This window comes from Artibeus jamaicensis, unplaced genomic scaffold (genome assembly GCF_021234435.1).
Source record: "Artibeus jamaicensis isolate MK-2021 breed Jamaican fruit bat unplaced genomic scaffold, CSHL_Jam_final contig_490, whole genome shotgun sequence".
NCBI lineage: Eukaryota > Metazoa > Chordata > Mammalia > Chiroptera > Phyllostomidae > Artibeus > Artibeus jamaicensis.
This window is the reverse complement of record NW_026521861.1, coordinates 2,008,292-2,031,161: the sequence shown is the minus strand read 5'-3', so window position 1 is coordinate 2,031,161 and position 22,870 is coordinate 2,008,292. Positions and strand designations below refer to the sequence as shown.

General features: G+C 42.4%; 1 protein-coding gene across 2 annotated transcripts in view; it reads right to left on the bottom strand.

Moving 5' to 3' along the window:
• Positions 1 to 1,718: 1,718 nt before the first annotated feature.
• Positions 1,719 to 22,870, bottom strand: part of NOLC1 (nucleolar and coiled-body phosphoprotein 1) — a 38,967-nt gene continuing 17,815 nt past the window's right edge. For both annotated transcript variants that reach the window (XM_053668521.1, XM_053668522.1), the window contains exon 14: positions 1,719 to 1,859. In XM_053668521.1, coding sequence (XP_053524496.1) covers positions 1,734 to 1,859 — 126 coding nt within the window. In that variant the 3' untranslated portion in view covers positions 1,719 to 1,733. The remainder of the gene's footprint in view (positions 1,860 to 22,870) is intronic.

Here is a 22,870-nt window from a genome sequence, read left to right as displayed (position 1 = left end):
AATCTTGGTTGTAGGTCTTTGGATTTCATGACTTGGAATAGCTCTTTCCAGCCCCTTCTTGCCTGTAAGGTCTCTTTTGAGAAATCAGCTGACAGTCCGATGGGAACTCCTTTGTAGGTGACTGTCCCCTTAGCTCTTGCTGCTTCTAGGATTCTCTCCTCCATTTTAATCTTGGCTAATGTAATGATGATGTGCTTTGGTGTGTTCCTTCTTGGGTCCAACTTCTTTGGGACTCTCTGAGCTTCCTGGATTTCCTGGAAGTCTCTTTCCTTTGCCAGATTGGGAAAGTTCCCCTTTATTATTTTTTCAAATAAGTTTTCCACTTGTGGCTGTTCCTCTTCCCCTTCAAAACCCTTCAGTAGCTCTTGATTGCTCCATACATACCTTGACACTCAGAAGGTGATCAGCACGTGTTTGATGGATGAATGAACAGAATAAATATTAAACGAATAATACCATTGAGGTATTACAAGACATGGATTCAAATCCCAGCTCCACCATTAACTAGTCATGTGATTTTAGGCAAGTTACCTAACCTTTCTCTGACACTGTCATTTCGGTAAAATGTAGATAGTCATACTTGCCCGCCTACCTCACGAGGCTGAGGTCAGTATACAAGTCAAATAATGTCAATGAATGTATATTGTGGGCCTGACCAGTGTGGGTCAGTTGGTTGGGCATGGTCCCATAAAGCAAAAAGTCTCTGGTTTAATTCCAAGCCAGAGCACGTGCTTGGGTTGTGGGCCCAGTCCCCAGTCAGAGCATGTGCGAGAGGCAACCAACTGATCAATGTTTCTCTCTTACATCAATGCTTCCCTTCCTCACTTTCTCCATTCCTTCCCTTCTCTGTAAAAATAAATAAATAATCTTGCCCTGGCTGGTGTGGCTCAGTGGATTGAGCGCCAGCCTGTGAACCAAAGGATTGCTGGTTCAATTCCCAGTCAGGGCACATGCCTGGGTTGCAGGCTGGGTCCCCAGTTGGGGGCGTGTGAGAGACAACCACTCATTGATGTTTCTCTTGGTCTCTTTCTCCCTCCCTTCCCTTATCTCTAAAAATAAATAAATATAACCTTTAAAAATAAAATTAAAAATTAAAAAAAGAAGGTATAGTGTGGACTAGACACAGAGAAATGTCAAGGTGAATCATTTTTGGAAGGTTTACAAATGCATACAGAATATGAGGGGTTCCCCAGGGTTGAGGGGAACTCAGCCCTGGGTTCCCCTCAAATGAAGACATTTTACATTGTCATTTCTTGTGAAGTTTAATGGAGAGGCTTGGTCTGGTACCTCTGTCATATAGATATTGTTCTCATACATGGTATTTTTTCTTCAATAAGAGTTTACTACTTCATTACTTTTATAATTTCTTGACTGATGCCTGTTTCCCCCACTAGTACTTGAGCTCCATAAATGCAAACAATTATGTCTATGTTGCTCAACAGCATCCTTACACCGGGCATATAGTAAGTATTCTGGTACCATTTGCTTTATGAGTGACAGAATGGATGAAATCCTCAGCCTATAATTCTGGGTAATACTCTTTGTTTTTCCAAGATAACACAGAGGATTATCTCTTGGCCTCAGCTTTCTCATCTGTAAAATGAGGATGATATGCCCCTCAGAGGCACATTTATGAAGATCAAAGAAGATTACATATATTAAAGAACAGCCCTGGCTGGTGTGGCTCATTTGGTTGGAGCCTCATCCAATAAACTGAAAAGCTGAAGGTTTGATTACCTGTCAGGGCACATGCTTAGGTTGCAAGTTGGGCATCTGATCAATGTTTCTCTCTCACATTGGTGTTTCTCTTCCTCTCTTTTTATCTTCCCTTCCCTCTCTCTAAAATCAATAAGCATGCCCTAGGGTGAGGGGTAAAAAAATTAAAAATAAAATAAAGAGCATTATGCAACATAAAGTGTTAAACAATAGTAATTATTACCAAAAAAGTGAATTTGCACAAACTTCAACTTCTCTTTAATAAAACTCAACTAAATTAACTAAAAAGGAGAGCCATGATGTGGTGACTGGTCTCACGACAATGTGAGTTTACTTAATGCTGAGGAACTGTACACTTAGAAACAGTTTAAGAGCAACAACAACAGAAAACCTTCAGGACAAAAGTCCGGGTCCTGAAGTAAGCCCTACGTTATTCATTATCCCTCAGCCCCAGGATTCCACATCTTCACTGTAAATGGGACAGTCACAATTCCGTAAAACAAGTACTGTATTTTTAGGTTTTTCAACCCCTTTTATCTCTCCCCAAATTATTACCTCTCCCCAGACATTTTTTTTCTCACCTGGACAAATCTTACCCATTGTTCAGCCCCTGCTTGAAGTCACTTGCCCTGCAAAAGCCTACTGTTTCAAAAGGGACCAACCCCTTCTTCCCTTGTCTTCTACCCACTGGATTGTGCCCATTCTGCCTGCCAATATTGTGCTTCTACCAACTGAGTACACTCTGTCATTTATTTCCTATATTATTCTGGCTCCCTGACCCTATCCCAAATGGTCATTTTCGTTAGGTCACTCATCATAGAGGGAAGCACACAGCATGCAGCACATGGTGGGCACTCAAAATATGTCTTGATTTGAATTGAATAGGCACCTAAGAGGAAATGCAAACACTAAACATATATGTTTTAAGAGACTCAACTTCCTTAGTAATTAGGGAAATGCAAATTAAAGACTATGTATAGTATGGTCCAATTAACAGCTATTAAACTGTGTAAAAATTAAATACCCAACGCTGGCTGGTCAAAGCTTTGGGAAAGATACATTCGCACCTGGCTAATGGCCAGACAAACTGACATAATTCTTCAAGAAGCACACTTAAGTAACACCTAGCAAGAATCAACTGATATCCTTTGACCCAGTCCCTCACCTAGGAATTTAAAACTCAGTGAACTAGGCCAAAAGAAAAAAGAAATCTGTATGTACTAAAATACTTAAGTCAGTGGGGCTTAATAGAAACCCACCAATAAATGATTAAATTATTAGATACTAATATTACAAAACAGTTTGCAGATACCATAACATAAAGAAACATGAAACTGGACTTCTGGCCAACACAGAGGCATAGGTAGATACATTTTGCCTCCTTGCACAACCAAAATAAGGACAACAACAAATTAAAAACCATAAAAACTAGAACTGCTGGAAAATTGAACTGTATGGAAGTCTGACAACAAAGGAGTCAAAGAAACATTCATCCAGACTGGTAGGAAGGGTGGAGACAGGCAACTGGGGCAGAGAGGACCGGGCAGGTAAGATGGTTGCTGGCAGTCCCATACTTCTGTGCTGATAAACCAGGAGAAACAACTAGGAGCAAGATAGATCGGGCAACCCAGGGTCCCAGCATAGGGAAATAAAGCCTCAAAACTTCTGGCTGTAAAAACCTGCGGCAGTTGAGGCAGTAGGAGAAACTTCCAGCTTCACCGGAGAGTTCATTAGAGAGACTCACAGGGTCCTAGAACATACACAAAACCACCCATCCAGGAATCAGCACCAGAAGGGACCAATTGGCTTGTGGGTAGCAGGAGAAGTGACTGAAAGCCGAGAGCTGAGCAAGTGGCATTGTTCCCTCTCTGACCCCTCCCCACAGACAGCACCAAAATGCAGCAAGGTGGGTTGCCCTGCCCTGGTGAATACCTAAGGCTCCACCCCCTACAACATAACAGGTGCACTGAAACAAAGAAATATGGTCCAAATGGAAAAACAGATCAAAACTCCAGAAAAAGAACTAAGCAACAAAGAGATAGCCAACCTATCAGATGCGAAGTTCAAAATACTGGTAAGCAGAATACTCACAGAAAAGATTGAGTACAGACACCAAATAGAAGAAGTGAAGGCTATGTAGAGTGAAATAAAGAAAAATATACAGGAAACCAACAATGAAGGGAAGAAAACCTGGACTCGAGTCAACAATTTGGAGCAGAAGGAAGAAATAAACATTCAACCAGAACAGAATGAAAAAACAAAAATTTTTAAAAATGAGGAGAGGCTTAGGAACCTTGGAGACAACTTTAAACATTAGAACATCTGAATCATAGGGGTGCCAGTGAAAAGCAAGAAGTTGAAAACTTACCTGAAAAAATAATGACGGAGAACTTCTCTAATCTGGCAAAGGAAATAGACTTCCAGGAAGCTCAGAGAGTCCCAAAGAAGTTGGACCCAAGGAAGCACACACCAAGGCACATCATACTAAAGTTATTCAAGATTAAAGATAAGGAAAGAATCTTAAAAGCAGCAAGAGAAAAGGAGACATTTACCCACAAAGGAGTTCCCATAAGACTATAAGCTGATTTCTCAAAAGAAAATATACAGGCAAGAAGGGGCTGGAAAGAAGTATTCCAACTCATGAAAGGCAAGGACCTCCATCCAAGATTGCTCTATCCAGCAAAGCTTTCATTTAGAATGGAAGGACAGATAAAGTGCTTCCCAGATAAAATCAAGTTAAAGGAGTAAGTCATCACCAAGCGCTTATACAAAATGATAAAGGAACTTATCTAAGAAGATCAAAACTATGGACAGTAAAATGACAACAAACTCACAAATATCAACAAATGAACCTAAAAAAGCAAATACAAATACATACTAAGCAAACAACTAGCACAGGAAGAGAATCACAGAAATGAAGGTCAGCCCTAGCTGGTGTGCCTCAGTGGATTGAGCACAGGCTGGGCACATTCCTAGGTTGCAGGCTGGATCCCCAGTAGAGCACATGTGAGAGGCAACCACCCATAGATGTTTCTCTCCCTCTCTTTCTCTTTCTCTTCCCTTCCCTCTAAAAGTAAATAAACAAAATCTTTAAAAAAAATGGAGTTCACAGGGAGGGTTATCAGCAGGGAGGGAAAGAGGAGAATGGGGGAAAAGGTACAAGGAATAAGAAGCATAAATGGCCCTGGCTGGCATGGCTCAGTGGATTGAGCATGGGCCTTCGAACCAGAGTATCGCGGTTTAATTCCCACTCAGGGCACATGCCTGGGTTGCAGGCCAGTTCCCAGCAGGGGACACACAAGAGGCAACCATACATTGATATTTCTCTTCCTCTCTCCTTCCCTTCCCCGATAAAGATAAAGAAAATCTTTAAAAAAATTAAAACTATTAAAAAGAAGAAGTATAAATGGTAGGTACAAAATAGACAGGGAGAGGTTAAAAATAGTATAGGAAATGGAGAAGTGAAAGAACTTATATGTACAACCCACAGACATGAACTAAGGGGCTGGGGAATGCTGGTGCAAGGGGGTGGTGCAGGGCAGAGGGGAATAAAAGGAGGAAAAATTGGAAAACTGTAATAGCATAATCAATAAGCTGTACTTTAAAAAAAAAGAAACTTGAAACTGTGTTTGTAAAACAATGTTAAAGGAAAACAGTATTGAAAACCATACCTATCCCATTATTTCAGTTATCTAAAAGTGATGCTGCCTCTAAAGTTTAAAGCTGAAAAGAAACACTAAAGTGGGAAATCATTTGATGTGGTGGGTGAGGTTGTAGAAAATAATTTACAGTATTTTAAAAATTTTCTTTCTAGATATATCTTTTTTTAAGTTTGTGGGGTTTTTTTAACATTTTATTTCTTTTTTTTTTAATTTTTAGAGAGAGGGGAAGGGAAGGAGAAAGAGAGGAAGAGAAACATTAATGTGTGGTTGCCTCTCATATGGCCCCACTGAGGACCTGGCCGGCAACCCAGGCATGTGCCCTGACTGGGAATCAAACCACAACCCTTTCGTTCACAGCCCTTGCTCAGTCCACTGAGCTACACCAGCCAGGGCTATCTTTTTTTTTAATTGATTGATTTTAGAGAGAGAGAGGAAGACAGGAGGCAGGGTAACACTAATTTGTTGTTCCACTTATTTATGCATTCACTGGTTGATTCTTGTATGTGCGATTTTGGTGTACCAGAACAATGGGTAGCACATTTTCATATTGTTTTATAGTTCCTTTTTAAATATGTCTTGAGGGTGTACCATTTTATTACATCTAAAGCTTCCTTATCATTTTGGATAGCTGTATACTATTTCACTGGATGATGTACCATGTTCCTATTACTCAACAAAAAGTTTGTGTTTTTTCTTTCTGACTTTCGAGGTAGAAATTTTTGAAAATGCTAAAAGACAAAAATCACTTCTAATGTGGTAACCATTATATTTGAAAATATTTCTTTCCAGATTTCTATGTACTTATTTTTAAATAAGTCTTTTTAGGGTAAACTACTGTCCCCAAAACTGAAAAGACAGGCAAATACAGAAGATCACAGCTTATAGGGAGCAGAAGCCAGTGAAACCAGGAACTAGTAGGAATACATAAACAATAATTAACAAATTCCTATACTCTGTGTGGTCTAGCCCCAGTCTCTTTAAAAAAAAAAAAACTCTTCATTTTTCATCACCCTTATTTCCATTTTGTTTAAGAGTTTGTGGAAGAGGCCCTGGCCAGGTAGCTCAGTTGGTTACAGCCTCGTCCCAATATGCCAAGGTTGCAGATTCCATCCCCAGTCTGGGCACATACAGGAATCAACCAATGAATGCATAAATACAGGAACAACAAATTGATGTTTCTCATGCTCTCTCTCCCCACCCTCTCTCATAAGACCACTCAATAGTTGCTCCTACCCATTCACTGGACTGAGCAGTAGGGGCTGCAGACCAGTCTTGAGTCTGGTCTGAGCACTCCAGTCTGGGGGGCTGAGCACTCTGGTCTTCAGGAGGAAACTGCTGAGCCAGCACAGAAGTCACCTCCCCACCTTCAGACCAGTCTGCACCCTCAGGTGGGTCAGCAGTTAACCCCGGAGCTGGAGCAGTCCATGCGCCCTGTGGGCTAGCACCAGTCTGAAGGGGCCCACACTCTCCCATGAGTTTTACTTCCGAGATCCCCACAGGATTTTACAGCTGGAGGCTTTGAGTCTTTGGTTTCCTGGTTGGCTAGCCCCACCTCATCCATCATGGTCTGCCACCTTACCACGGGGTCTCTCCGCCTGGTTGCCCATCTCTGCCCCTCTTACGCAGGAATGTTTCTTCACCTCCTTTGGTGTTGGAGTTCCATGCAGTTTGATTTTCTGGCAGTTCTGCTTGTTTATTGTTTTTTAATTGGTTACTATCCTTCTTTTGGTTGCACAAGGAAGTGAAGTGTTTCTACCTACACCTTCATCTTTGCCAGAACTCCAGATCAATTACACATAGGTTTTCAATTCCTTGCTGTCCCTCTTTTTTTTCTGACACCCCTGTGATACGAATGTTGGTACACTTGAAGTTGTCCCAGAGACTCCTTATACCATTCTCATTTTTTGGATGCTTTTTTAAAAAGATTTTATTTATTTATCTTCAAATAAATAAAAGGGAAGGGAAGGAGAGAGGGAGATAAATATCAATGTATGGTTGCCTCTCATGTGACCCTGCTGGGAACTGGCCTGTAACCCAGGCATGTGCCCTGACTGGGAATCGAACAGAGATCCTTTGGTTCACAGGCCCACGCTCAACTCACTGAGCTACACCAGCTAGGGCTGGATGCTTTTTTTTTTCTTTGCTGTTCTGATTGGGTGTTTTCTGCTACCTTCTCTTTCAAATCTCTGACTTGATTCTTTGCTTCACTTACTCCTCTGTTGATTCCCTGCAATGTATCCTTTAAAAATTTTTTTTTGGGGGGGAGAGAGAGAGGAAGGCATGGGAGAGAGAGAAAGAGAAACATCATTGTGAGAGAGAAACATTGATCGCTTGATTTCCTATACATGCCCTGACTGGAATTGAATCCACAACCTGTGTATGTGCCCTGACTGGGAATCAAACTCACCACCATTTGATTTATTGAATCCCCATAGGAGCTCCAACCCACTGAGCCACACCAGCCAGGGCTGTATTCTTAATTTCAGGTAAAGTAGTCTTCATTTCTGACTGGTCCTTTTTTTGTGTTTTCTAATTTAGTTTTCTGTTTCCTATCTCTTTTTAAAATAATTTTTAAAAGATTTTATTTATTTATTTTTAGAGAGGGGGGAAGGGAGGGAGAAAGAGAGGGAGAGAAACATCACTGTGTGGTTACCTCTCCCGTGGCCCACTGGGGACCTGGCCTGCAACCCTGCCATGTGCCCTGAATGGAAATTGAACCAGTGACCCTTTGATTCACAGCCCATGCTCAATCCACTGAGCTACACCAACCAGGGCCTGTTTCCCATCTCTTTGTTGAAGTTCTCATTAAGTTCTACTCTTCCCTAAGTTCATTGAGCATACTTACAACCAGGGTTTTGAATTCTGCATCTAGTAGATTGCTTGTCTCTATGTTTTAGTTCTTTTTCTGTAATTTTGATCTGTTCTTTCACTTGGGACATGTTTCACTGACTACTCATTTTGGTAGCCTCCCTGCATTTGTTTCCATGTATTAGGCAGAGCTGCTACATGTCTTGGGCTTGGTAGAGAGGCCTGATGTAGCAGGTGTTCTATAGGCTTCCGTGGCACAGCCTCCCATTCACCAGAGCTGGGCACTTAAGGTCTGCCCTTCCTCCCGTAGGTTGTGTACAACCTCCTGTTGTAGTTGAGCCTTCATTGTTGTTGGCACATCAGTGGGAGGGATTTGCTTCCAGGGTGATCAGCTGCAAAGAGTGGCTGCAACTACCATGGAGGATCAGTTGTGCAGGGGTCCACCCCATAGGGCAGGACTTACTTAGTGGTGCTCTGGTGCCTGACGAGTCTACCCCTTGAGTGTGTGACTTGTGGAGCTGGCTGGGTGGTGCTTCAGTGTGGTCTGAAGCTGTCCATGGGTTCACTGGCTCTGGAGCCTCCTAGGAGGTACAGACCATGGTCAGCCACTGCCTACGTTCTGCTCTGGGGCATCTGGCATGAGCTGCAAAGCAAACTGCAGGTGGCTGCTACTTGTGCTGGGTCTGGAGTTGCCCAGGAGAGGCCAAGCTGGGAGCCAAGGCCAGCTGCTGCTAGTACTGGGCCTGGGGTCACTTAGCAATAGGTAGAAGGTACACTGAGGCCAGATGCTATTTGTTTGAGAGATTTTAGGGAAATCTGAAGCATGAGCCAAGAAAGGCCATTTGTATGGAAAAACCACTGGAAACAGCTTGACTGGGTCTGCAAGTTGGGTAGGGCAGGGTCTCAAGGAATCACCAGGGCAGAGTGAACAGGGCTAGCCAGGTTGATGAAGACTCAGTTATGGTGCCTGTCTGCTGGCTCTGTGGGTGAGGAAAGGGCTCAGGAAAGGAACAATGGCTTCTACCAAAACTTCTGTCTGGGAGAAAGCTGCCCCTCCAGATCTTGCCCTGATGCAATTCAGTTCCTTCCTGTATGTCACTGGTGCCCTTCAAGCTGCTGCCCCAGCTCTGGAGCTCAAAGCAAGTGAGCTCAAGTAAGTCTGTGTATGGGCCCTTAAAGAGAAATGTTGGGGACTCCAAGAGCCCTCAGTCTCACTCAGCCACAATCCCTGCTGGTTTTTATAGTTAGAGGTTGTGGGGACTTCTCTTCCTGGCACTGGAACCCTGGGCTGGGGGCCTGCTGTGGGGCTGGGACCCCTCATTTTGTGGGGGACCTCAACAGGTGAGATATCCTTCCTGATTTTTACCCACTACACATGGGTGTTGGGCTAGGCTGTTCTGCATTTCTGCCCCTCCTATCAGTCTCAATGTGGCTTCTCCTTCACATCCTTAGTTGTAGGACTTCTGTTTAGCTAGATTTCAAGTGGTTCTAAATGATGGTTGTTCTATAGTTTAGTTGTAATTTTTTCTTAAGTGCTTGTTCTTTAAAAAAAACTTTAAAAAAAGATTTTATTTACTTATTTTTAGAGAGAGGGAAAGGGAGGTAGAAAGAGAGGGAGACAAACATTAATGTGTGGTTGCCTCTCATGCACACCCATACTGGGGACCTGGCCCACAACTCAGCCATGTGCCTGGAATCAAACTGGCACCCCTTTGGGTCACAGGCCAGCAGCGTTCAATCCACCAAGCCACACCAGCCAGTTTAGTTGTAATTTTGTTGTGGCTGTGGGTACCACATTTACCTATGCTGCTGTCTTGACTGAAAGCCCAACTTGTTCTAATTTTAAAATGTCACTTTACTGTAAACTAAATATCCACATCCTTGTGAACCTTTTTCTAGATTCTCTGTATAATTTTTGGGGGAGGGTTTTGTGTGTGACAATAAAATAGGTTTAAATTACTATAGCTTTAGAGGTCATGTTGATAGCTAGTGGTGTCGCAGGTGAAAATGAGGCCCTTTCAAGGAATTGCAAGGAGAGCATTCCGGGGACGCACATGTGGGAAGCTTAGCGGCAGGTATACGGAAGAAGCTGGAGCAAACACAAAGGCTGTCCTGGATTCCACTTCAGTGTCCCCCACCTGCCATGGAAAACAGTCAGCCTTGTCCCCACCAGGCCCAGTACAAATGACATTATCCAAAAATTTTGTGCCATGCTGAAGCTAGTCCATATCTGTCCCCATCCAGTGAGCTTATTCTGTTCCCAGCTGTGCTCCGGCTGGTGCTGTGCACAGGCCCATGCTCCGAGTCTGCATGGCTGCCGAACCCCAGGTGGCTGTTAGGGCCACATGGCTGCTATGGACAGAGAATGCCTGAAGGGACAGGGTACCAATGTGTTATGGTGGGGGCAGTGGGGTGGGGAGCGAGGTGACTGGAGGGTGGAGGGAGGGGCTTTGTTAAGCTTGTGTTTCACTATCTGGGGCTTGGGAAGGACAGAGCACACTTTGAAACTAATCAACCTCCCAGTCTTTTGTGGGCATCTGTTGGTTCTTCCCCCTAACCAATCCATTTCCCAGATCTTCTGAGGTCCTATGTCCCTTTTCCAATCTGATCCCTTTCCCAGGCTAGACAGGACTTTAGGGTCACCATCTTAGTTCCCACCGCTCCTGTCAAGGTAGAAGTACCTCACCCTGTGCCGTCTTGACTTCTACTGGGCATGCATCCAGCAGAGCAATTTGCCTTCTGTTGTTTTATCCCTCCCCCGGGAGGGATAAACAGAAAAGCAGAGCAGTTGTATCCTGGGGTGGAAAGCCTTCCTCTCTGTCTACACAGGAGAAGGAGGGATGTTAATCCCCTTGGTGGGGAAATGCTGTGGTTCCCTATGGTACATATGAATGCCGCAACTTCCTAGCAAAACAGGCTTATTATCTGATTCAGCTTCCAAATTTATCACGTTTTGATATCTGATTCCCTTTGCTCTCTTTTTAAAATGAATATCTAGCTACCCAAGCTAACAGTAGGACCCATTCTTCTTCACTGTTCTTTGTCACATTTTCTTGGCTCTCCTTGCAAATTTTCCCTGAAGATAAACTTCAGAATCAGTTCAATTTCAGATAATATGCAAGTTAGTTTTTGTCCCAGCTTTTTATTTAGAAATTTTTTTAAAGATAAACAAAATGAATAGTAAAACAAAAACCTGTATACTCTTTTTCAGATTCATCAATTGTTAACATTTGTTACATTTGATTCATTGCTCTTTTTGTCCAGCAGTTACACCCCAGCTGTTGAAAAGAAAAAGGCAAACCAGAACTCCAATACATTGTAAGTGAGATTGCAACACTGTATGAACACTTAGGAAACAGTTTGACAGTGTCTTACAAAGTCAAAATACACTTGCCTTATGACCCTGTAATCCCGATCTTATATACTGACCCAAGAACAAACGTGAATGTATGCTCACACAAAGACGCATATGCAAATAGTATTTTTCATAATAAGGACAAACTAGAACACCAAATGGCTATCAACTGGCAACTGATTTCAAAATTTATTATGCAATACTACTCTCTACTAAAAAGAAATGAGATATTAATATGTGTGACAACATGGATGAACCTCAAAAACATTATGCTAAGAGAAAGAAGTCAGCCCTGGCTGGTGTAGCTCAGTGGATCGAGAGCGGGCCTCCGAACCAAAGGTGCGGTTTGATTCCCAGTCAGGGCACATGCCTGGGTTGCAGGCCAGTTCCCAGCAGGGGACGCAAGAGAGGCAACCATACATTGATATTTCTCTCCCTCTCTCCTTCCCTTCCCCTCTAAAAGATAAGTAAAATCTTTAAAATATCATTAAAAAAAGAAGTCAAACACAAAAGACAACATAGTGTACGATGACATTTGTGTGAAACTTGAGAAAAAGCAGAACCGTAGTAGCAGAACGCAGGTCAAGATTACATAAAGCTGGTGCTGAGTAAGGAGAATGACCACAGTGGGGAAAGGGGGGATTTTTAGGTAATGAAAACATTTTATATCTTAATTGTGGTGATGCTTAATGCCTATATAAAACTTCCCAAACTTGTTAAAATAGATGAAAATGAATCTTTTTTCATGAAATTATACCAAACTTATAAATAAATTTGGTGGCATCTAGAAAAAACAATTAAGCACCCTTCTGGTGTGGCTCAGTAGACTGAGCACAGGCCTGTGAACCAAAAGGTTGCCAGTTCAGTTCCCAGTCAGGGCACGTGCCTGGGCTGTGCACTAGGTCCCTGGTTGGGGATGTGGAGAGGCAACTGTCTGATGTGTCTCTCGCACTGATGCTTCCTCTCCCTTTTTTTCTCCCTCCCTTCTCCTCTCTCTAAGAGTAAATAAATAAAATCTTTAAAAATAAATAAGTAAATAATAAAAATTAAAAAGAATTAGGCAACTTAGTAAGAACTGATTTGAAAAGCTCTCCAAGTTAGGACTGGTATTTGTCCAAGGAAAAAACAATTTGAGTCTGTGTCTGTAGTTGCACAGAATATCTCTTGAAGTCTAAGAAAGGAATTGGCAAGAGGGCCATTTGTGGGGAGTTGAATTGGGTGGTTAGGAGAAGTGGTGGACTTTTTTACTTTTTGGAAACTTTTTCTGGGTGCACATAATACCCAGTTAAAAATGAGTAACTAAAATAAAATAAAGCAGGTACACAAAACCAACTGAATTTAGACTCAAAACTTTACTGAGTTTGCTATGTGCCAGGCATTGGCTAAGGGCTTAAGAACAGCAACTCGAAGCATACAGAAGTTAGGTAATGGGTCTGAGATCACACAGCTGGCAAGGAGCTGTGTCTGAAGGCTCCCTGCGTCCTTCAAGTCTGTAAGGGAATGAGATTAAGTTGATGAGTGCTTCTTGTGGAAAGAAAGCAAGAGTAACAAGAAGGAAAGTGAGGTTATGCTACTGGCATACCCACTCAAGGGCCCTTGGTCTGAAAGGCTGAGCTGAAACAACTAGCAGAGAGCTGGTCCAGGGGCCCAAGACCTAAGGATTGTGTTGTGGGAGTTTCACCTTAATCAGAGTTCTCCATATTGAATCAAAGGGAAATAAGCCAGGTAGGCCATTGAGGACTTCCTGGCTGACCTAGGACATGGGGAAATGTGTAGCACTTCCAGTCTCATGCTCTGCCTCCTCTCAGGGATATAAATTTCATGTGTTACTTTCAGAGGCTGAAAGAAGGTGGAAGAAAGGTATTCAGAGAAAAGAAGGAAAGTGGGGAAAGAGCTGAAGGATGTACACACGGTATAGGGTCTGTGGTGGAGAAATCGCCTCCGTCATGTTCTGTCTGTGGTTTCGGGGAGGTAATAAGTGCAAGAGGACAGGTGCAGGATGCAACAGGGTGTTGCTTCACTAGCCCTGAACCCTGAATATCTCAACAAACGGCTGTTCCCATTTACCTCCAGGTCACCTGGTTGGAAGACGGAGCCACTGGGAGCCAGTGTCTGGATCTTGACACTTCCCTCGAATTATTAGGCACTTTTCCTAGTATCATTTCCAATAATTCCATTTTCACTGCCTCCTTGGGACACCCCAGCTTCCTGATTCCTCCAACTTCTCTCCTGCATATCTGAGAGCTAGAAGAAGATTAAGTTCTGTCCCCAAGGCAGGGTGATAGATGGTTTAGTACATTGAGTCACTTGTTCCAACCACTTCGGAACTTGATACTACACATAGACTAATTAGTCAGCATGAGTCTGAACCTTGTGTTTTCTTCTCCCTTAGACTGTGTGTCCTATCTTACCCAATCTATGAGGACTTTTCTTACACCAGTCATGTCTGCCACACCATCCAATCCATCAAAACCCCAAGGCTCTATCTCCAAATACATCTATTGCTTTCTACTACACCCGCCCCCCATCCAAGGCAGGAAACGAATTGCACACTCAAATTAGTTAACTCTAGAAAACTTTATTAAAGTAATAAACTGGTGTAGGGAAATACAAGTGCATTAGTGGTGACAGCTATGGCACTGGCAGGAACGGGGAGGGAACCACTATTAGAGGGCAAAGAGAGCATCGTGAACGGGGCTGTCTTACAGGAGCTGCGACCTTTCATCAGGAGCTACAGTGACCACAGCAACCCTGCACGTTGGAAGCCAGGCTATTCCCTGATCCCGGTCTCCTCCTACCCTCCGATCTCTTACCAGTGCTCCACACTGACCAAGTTCAACCAGAAGAAGCCAGAGGGTTCAGTCAACACAGAGCAGGATAGAGAAGGATAGACTAGACCTGGAAGGGTTAAACAGAACATCATCTTTACCCTGAATTACTACCCTCACCTTAACCTACAGTCTGATTTCTTCACAGCTGCCAAGCAGTCTTTTCTTTTTCTTTTTTCGACTCTATTTATTTCTTTTTTAGAGAGAGGGGAAGGGAGGAAGAAGGAGAGGGAGAGAAACATCAATGTATGGTTGCCTCTTTCACACCCCCAACTGGGAACCTGACCAGCAACCCAGGCATGCGCCCTGACTGGGAATCCAACCAAGAACCCTTCAGCTGTGGACTGTGGGCTGGCACCCAATCCACTGAGCCATGGCTCTTTTATTTAAAAATTGGGCCAAATATATATAACATAAATTTGCCATTTTAACTATTTTACCTGTAGACTTCAGTGGCATTAAGTACATTTGCCATGTTCCGCAACCATCACCACTATGCATTTCCAAACCTTTTCCATAACCCCAAACAGAAACTCTGTACCCATGAAACATAATTGTGGATTCTTCTTACCGAAAACCCCTGGTAATCTCTAATCCACTTTTCACCTCAGTGCATCGGCCTGCCCTAGATACTGCATATGAGTGAAATTGTGCAATATTTATCTGTTTGCATCTGGCTTCTTTGACATCGCATAATGTTTACAAAGTTCATCCACGTTGTATGATGTACCAGAACTTCATTCCTTCGTATGCCTAATGTTCCACTGTACTCGTGTACTACATCTGTTGACCCATCCGTCTGCCGATGGGCACTTCGGTTGTTTCTGCCTTCTGGCTACAATACTGCTGCTATGAGCACTGGAATACAAGTCCTTGTTCGAGTGCCTTTTCAATTCTTTGGGGTATATATGTAAGAGTGAAACTTCTGGGCTATCGAGGAATAATACGTCTAACTTTTTGAGGAACCCCAATGTAACCTTTTAAAAATATAGCTTGATATTGTTTTCCTCTTCAAAACCCTTTAATGTTTCCTGATTTTAAAACTTATTAAAAGTTTTATATTATAAAGTTACAGCAATCAAGACAGTATGATACTGGCATAAGAAGAGATATAGATCCATAGAATAGAATTGAAAGCCAGACATAAACCCGTACGTGTATAGGCAATTGATTTGAGTCCAAAGAGTCCAAAGACAATTCAATGTATGTATTTTATACATTGATGTATTTTATAAACTCTAGAACAGCCCCAGCTGGTTTGGCTTAGTGGATTGAGCACTGAACTGAGAACCAAAGGGTTGCCAGTTTGATCCCCAGTCGGGGCACATGCCTGGGTGAGGGGCCAGGTCCCCAGTAGGGGGCTTGTGAGAGGCAACCACACAGTGATGTTTCTCTCCCTCTCTCCCTCCCCTCCCCTCTAAAAATTAATAAATAAAATCTTTTTTCTTAAGAAAAGTTTTTAAAAAACCTCTAGAACAACAACTAAAGAAACAAAGGTAGAGCTAATATGTCAACAGTGGAGACAAAATGGAATCATGAAAAGCATTCGATCCAAAGGAAACAAGAAAAAAGGAATAAATCACACGTGCTGTGGGATGGGCGGGAGACTTACCAGGGTGGTCACTTTGTAAATTATGTAACGTCAACCACTATGTCGTACACCTGAAATGCATATCATTTTGTATGTTGCCTGGTTTTTTTTTAAAGATTTTATTTATTTATTTTTAGGGAAGGGAAGGGAGGGAGAAAGAGAGGGAGAGAAACATCAATGGGTGGTTGCCTCTCACATGCTCCCAACCAGGGACCTGGCCTGCTACCCAGGCACATGCCCTGACTGGGGATTGAACTGGAGACCCTTCGGTTTGCAGGTTGGCGCTCAACACACACCAACCAGGACAGTATCTCAATATCTTAAACAGAGAGTTACATTATGACCCGGCAATTCCACTCTTAGGTATGTAACCAAGACAAGTGAAACAATCTGATATGACCCAACACATCACTGGACAGATTACAAACAATTACAAGAAAATTATAATGTTCATTGCTGTGATTGGGGTAATGATTTCACAAGTGTACACATTTGTCAAACCTCATAAAATTTACACCTAAAAATGTGTGCAGTTTATTGTATGTCAATTAAACCTCAATAAAGATGTAAAAATGGTAAAGAAAAGATAACTGACTAAAGCAGATATGATAAAAATGTATTTTTTATCTTGTGCTGAAGTGAAATGTATGACGACAGGAACACAAAGAATAGGGTGGGGAAAGAGAAGGCTTTTATATTATACATTAATTAAAAAGTAAAACGAAGAAAAAAATGAACACTAAAAAGAACGCTGAAAAATGGAACAGGCTGGAAAAACAGAAAATACATAGTAAAGTGACAGACTCTGACCTAACTATATTAATAATTATTTTAAATATAAATGTCTAAGCACATCAGTTAAAAGGCAGAGATTATCAGACTGGATAGAAATACAAGACTATGCTGTTTTTTAAAAATCTACTTTAAATAAAAAGACATGGATGAAAAGTAAAAGGATGGAAAGAGGTAATACTATTCAAACACTAACCAAAAGAAAACTGGGTGTCTATATTAACATCAGACAAAACAAGCTGCAGACAAGGAATAGTATCAGAGATAAAGTGGGATTTTTCATAATGGTATGTTCTATCAAGAAGACATAAGCATCTTCAGTGTGTAGGTACCCAATAACAGAACTTCAAAATACACAAAGAAAAAGCTTAGAGAACAGAAAGGAAAAACAGAAAAATCCACAGTCATAGTTGCTTCAATGCATCTCTCTCTGTAACTGAACAGTAAACAAAAAAATCAACAAGGATGTAGCAGACTTGTACGCTATCAACCAATTTATCCTAGTTAACATTTATAGAACATTCTACCCACCAAAAAAAACTCGTTCTTTTTAAGTGCACATGGGACAATCACCAACAGACCATATGCTGATCCATAAAACAATCTCTATAAATATAGAAGGATAGAAAAAAATCAACATCAGCCCTGGCTGGTACAGCTCAGTGGATTAAGCGGGGGCCTGCGAACCAAAGAATCATGGTTCGATTCCCAGTCAGGGCACATGCCTGGGTTGCAGGCCAGTTCCCAGCAGGGGATGCACGGGAGGCAACCATACATTGATATTTCTCTCCCTCTCTCCTTCCCTTCCCCTCTAAAGACAAATAAAGAAAATCTTTAAAAAAATCAACATCAGGTGAACTTTTTTTCCTGTTTGGGTATAACAAACAAGAAAAACAAATAATAAAACTTTAAGAATATACCACAGAATATCTTCATTACCTCAGAATAAGGAAAATTTTCTTAAACACACAAAAACACTAATTTTATTTATTTATTTTTTGGCTTTAAATATATTTTTTATTTTATTAATTATGCCATTACATTTGTTCTATTTCCGCCCCTCCGTTCTCCTCCACCCTGCACACCCCTTCCCCACCATTCCCCCCCCTTTTAATTCATGAACACGTGTCTCAAGTTCTTTAGATTCTATATTTCCCCTATTCTTACCCTCCCCTCTATTTTTAATCTACTGTCTATGCTACTTATTTTCTGTACCTTCTCCCCCCTTCTCCATCTCCCACTCCCCTGTTGCTAACCCTCCACATGATCTTCATTTCTATGGTTCACTCCTGATCTAGCTGTCCTCTTAAATTTGCTTTTGTTTTAGGTGTGGTTCTTAATAACTGTGAGTTTGCTGTCCTTTCACTGTTCATCTTTTTTATCTTCTTTTTCTTAGGTAAGTCCCTTTAACATTTCATATAATAAGGGCTTGGTGATGATGAACTCCTTGAATTTGACCTTATCTGAGAAGCACTTTATCTGTCTTTCCATTCTAAATGAAAACTTTGCTGGACAGATCAATCTTGGTTGTAGGTCTTTGGTTTTCATGACTTGGAATACTTCTTTCCAGCCCCTTCTTGCCTGTTAAGGTCTCTTTTGAGAAATCAGCTGACAGTCTGATGGGAACTCCTTTGTAGGTGACTGTCCCCTTATCTCTTGCTGCTTCTAAGATTCTCTCCTTCATTTTAATCTCGGCTAATGTAATGATGATGTGCCTTGGTATGTTCCTTCTTGGGTCCAAGTTCTTTGGGACTCTCTGAGCTTCCTGGATTTCCTGGAAGTCTCTTTCCTTTGCCAGAATGGGGAAGTTCTCTTTTATTATTTTTTCAAATAAGTTTTTCACTCATGACTGTTCCTCTTCCCTTTCTGGTACCCCTATAATTCGGATGTTGGAGCGTTTAAAGATGTCCTGGAGGTTCCTAAGCCTCTCCTCATTTTTTTGAATTCTTGTTTCTTCATTCCTTTCTGTTTGGTCATTTTTTTCCTTCCTTCTGGTCTACTCCCTTGATTTGAGTCCCAGTTTCCTTTCCATTACTATTGGTTTCCTGTGCATTACCATTCATTTCAATTAGTTTAGCCTTTATATGTTCCTCTAATTTGTGACTAAAATCAACCAGTTCTGTGAGCATCCTGATCACCAGTGTTTTGAACTGTGTATCTGATAGTTTGGCTATTTCCTCATCGCTTAGATTTTTGGCTCTGGGGCTCTGAGTTGTTCTTGAGCCATGTTTTTATCTGTTTGTGCCTGTTATGTATGAGGAGAGGAGCCTTAGGCATTCACCAGGGCGGGGCCACCCAGGTTGCTGGTTTGTGAAGCTGTATGTGGGGGCGGGGTCAGAGAGGGAGCAGTGGCGGTCCTCTCTGCTAGCCCAGTCCACCTCACTGCTCACCCCCTGCCTGTTTATCTGAGCGCAAATGTGTGAGCCCACCACCCTGCGCCGAATGGTCTCAATGCTCACCTCTTCACTGGTTTATCTGCACGCAAATGCTCGACCACAGACAGCCAGCCGTGCCTCTTCCCTGTGTCCGCCAATAGCTAGCCCGCACCTGGGATCCGAGCCCTTGGCTGCTGGTGCACCTTCCAGGTCGGGGAATCTTCCCTGCCCAACCCGCTCTGATGCTGGCTTCACCCCTCTCACCGGTTTAGCTGAGCATTTTGTTGTTTTTGGACTCCGTATTGTCGATTTTCTGTGTGGTTTGGTTGCGTTTATTGTTGTTAAAACTTTGTTGTTTTTAGGTTTGGTTGTGCGAAGATGCAAAGTGTTTCCACCTATGCCTCCATCTTGGCAGAAGTCCAAAAACACTAATTTTAAAAAAAAAGTTTAGGACTTCCGCCAAGATGGAGGCATAGGTGGATGTGCCGTGCCTTCTCACACAACCAAGTTTAGAGACAACTAAATATTAGCAACAGAAAACACAGTCAGAACACGGAAAATTGAACTTTTCGGAAGTCTGTTAACAACAAATTCTTCAGCCTGACCGGTAAGGGGCGAAACCAGCGGCTGGTGAAGGGTTGCGCAGGAGGACTCGGTCAGAGACTCCGGCGCGGAATCCAGATGCTTGGAATCCAGGCGCAGGGTTGGACCTAGTGAGCGACCGAGCGAGCCACTAGGCGAGCAACCGTGAAGGAGCAGCGGGGAAGCGGTGCTGCGTGTTGACTGTGGTCGCCCATTTGTGCGCAAGCGGACAGGCGAGGGAGTGGGCAGTTGGACCGGGCCCGGCGGTCCCCGTGGCAAACGGCAGCAGAGGGCGCCGCCATTTCCCTGCTCTGACCACACCCCCACATACAGCGTCATAACCCAGCGACCTGGGAGTCCAAGGCACCGCTTCTCACACTTAAAGGGCCAGAACAGACCAAAAATGTCGCAAGTTCTCAAAGCCCCAGAGCCCATAGATCTAAGCGATGAAGAAATAGCAAAACTCTCAGACGCACAGTTTAAAACACTGGTCATCAGGATCCTCACAGAATTGGTTGATTATAGCCACAAATTAGACAAATATATGAAGGCGAAACTAATCGAAATGAATGGAATTGCACAGGACACCAATAGCAATGAAAAGGAAACTGGGACTCAAATCAATGGAGTAGACCAGAAGAAACCAAATAATGGCCAAACAGAAAAGAGTCAGGAAGCAAGAATTCAAAGAAATGAGGAGAGTCTTAGGAACCTCCAGGACATCTTTAAACGCTCCAACATCCGAATTATAGGGGTACCAGAAGGGGGAAAGGCACAGCCAACAGTGGAAAACTTATTTGAACAAATAATAAAGGAGAATTTCCCCAATCTGGCAAAGGAAATAGACTTCCAGGAAATCCAGGAAGCTCAGAGAGTACCAAAGAAGTTGGACCCAAGAAGGAACACACCAAGGCACATCATAATTACATTAGCCAAAATTAAAATGAAGGAGAGAATCCTAGAAGCGGCAAGAAATAAGGGGACAATCACCTACAAAGGAGTCCCCATCAGACTGTCAGCAGATTTCTCAAAAGAGACCTTACAGGCAAGAAGGGGCTGGAAAGAGGTATTCCAAGTCATGAAATCCAAAGACCTACAACCAAGATTGCTCTATCCAGCAAAACTTTCATTTAGAATGGAAGGACAGATAAGGTGCTTCTCAGATAAGATCAAATTCAAGGAGTTCATCATCACCAAGCCCTTATTATATGAAATGTTAAAGGGACTTATCTAAGAAAAAGAAGTTAAAGAAACATGAACAGTGAAAGGACAAACTCACAGTTATTAACAACCACACCTAAAACAAAAGCAAACTAAAAGGACAGCTAGATCAGGAGTGGAAACATAGAAATGAAGATCTCAAGGAGGGTTAGCAACAGGGGAGTGGGAGGAGGAGAAGGGGGGGAGAAGGTACAGAAAATAAGTAGCATAGACAGTAGATAGAAAACAGATGGGGGGGCAAGAATAGTATGGGAAATATAGAATCTAAAGGACTTGAGACACATGGTCATAAACTAAAGGGGGGTAATGGTGGGAATGGGGGGTAGGGTGGAGGGGAACAAAGGGGGGAATAGAACAACTGTAACAGCATAATCAATAAAAAAATTTAAAAAAAAAAAAAGAAAAGTTTAATAACTATGTCAGTGAGAAATCCAACAGAGAACATATGACACACTCGAGTTGAAGTAGTCTGAGAAAAGGTCCTTTGTAAAAAGATTGTTTATGAAGGTGTGGATAAAGGGGAATATAAGGAGAATGTTATGACTTGGGCAAAAACAATGAGATAAAGAAGGTTAAAGGAAAAAGTCTATAGAGGAGAATTCCTGGATTAAAAACACAGCAGGCTGGAACTAGGAAAAATATATACTTACTCTCATTCTTCATCTCCTTCTGATTGCCTGCAGGGGGCGCCCCATCCACCAAACCCAACCAGAAGCCCACAGGCACAGAGCCCAATAACCGCTCCTTGAGGTCAACCTCCCCAGAAAGACGATGAAGAAAGGTAGAAAGTGTATATGGGGAGACAGACGGAAGGTATCTGGCATAAATGACTAAAGAAAAAGTAGACTTTTTGTTCACCAAAAATACAATAATGATATAAAGGGGGTAAATGGGTAATGAAAAAATACAATAAAAAATAAACTTAGCCCTAGCTGCTGTAGCTCAGTGGATTGAGTGCCAGCCCGTGATCCAAATGGTTGCTGGTTCAATTCCCAGTCAGGGCACATACCTGAGTTGTGGGCCATGTCTCCAGTAGTGGGTGTGCAAGAGGAAACCACATATTAATATTTCTCTCCCCCTCTTTCTAAAAATAAATAAGTAAAATCTCTAAAAAATAAATAAACTTAAAACACAATAAAGGAAAACACAGAACTGAAAAAAATTTTTACACAGCATAAAACAAAGGAATTCTATCCAATAAAGAACTCCTATGAGTTATTGAAAAAGACAGACAACCTGATAGTAAAATGGGCAAAAGACTTAAGCAGACACTTTCAGAAGAGAAACTTCCAATAGTCAATAAATATATAAAAAAGCATTCAAAACAATTGGTTAGGGAAAAGTTAGGGAAAATCCAAGCTGAAGCCACCATAAGATACCATTCCACACCCAGCGATTAGAGGAAAATTTGACTTAATGGCTTACCAAGTGTTGGGGAGAATGTGGAATAAGGGGAACTCTCTTGAGCTGCTGGGGGCAATGTAAATATTGTAATAAACACCTTTGGAAAACTGGCATTATCTAGAAGATGGAAGATGCACTTACTCTATGATGAGCACTTTCCCGACTGAACTCGGAGAACTCCTGCACGTGCACACCAGGAGACACAAGAATGTTCAGAGCTGCATCACAATCAACAAGTAAATAAAAAACGGAAACATCTTTTTCACAACACATTTGCCACCAGAGCATAGATGTCGTGAAAACCCACAGCTAAACCTAAACCAAAATGGGAGAGGAAAAGACTGTATCTACAACATTGCCACTGGGCAGGTAGATTCCAGCAGGTTTACCATTCCTGGCCATCTGATCTATAAATGTGGTAGAATGACAAATGAACCATCCAAAACCTTGGAGAAGGAGGCTGCTGAGAAGGGAAACAGCTCCTTCCAGTAATCCTGGGTCTTGGATAAACTGAAAGCCGAATGTGAGCATGGTAT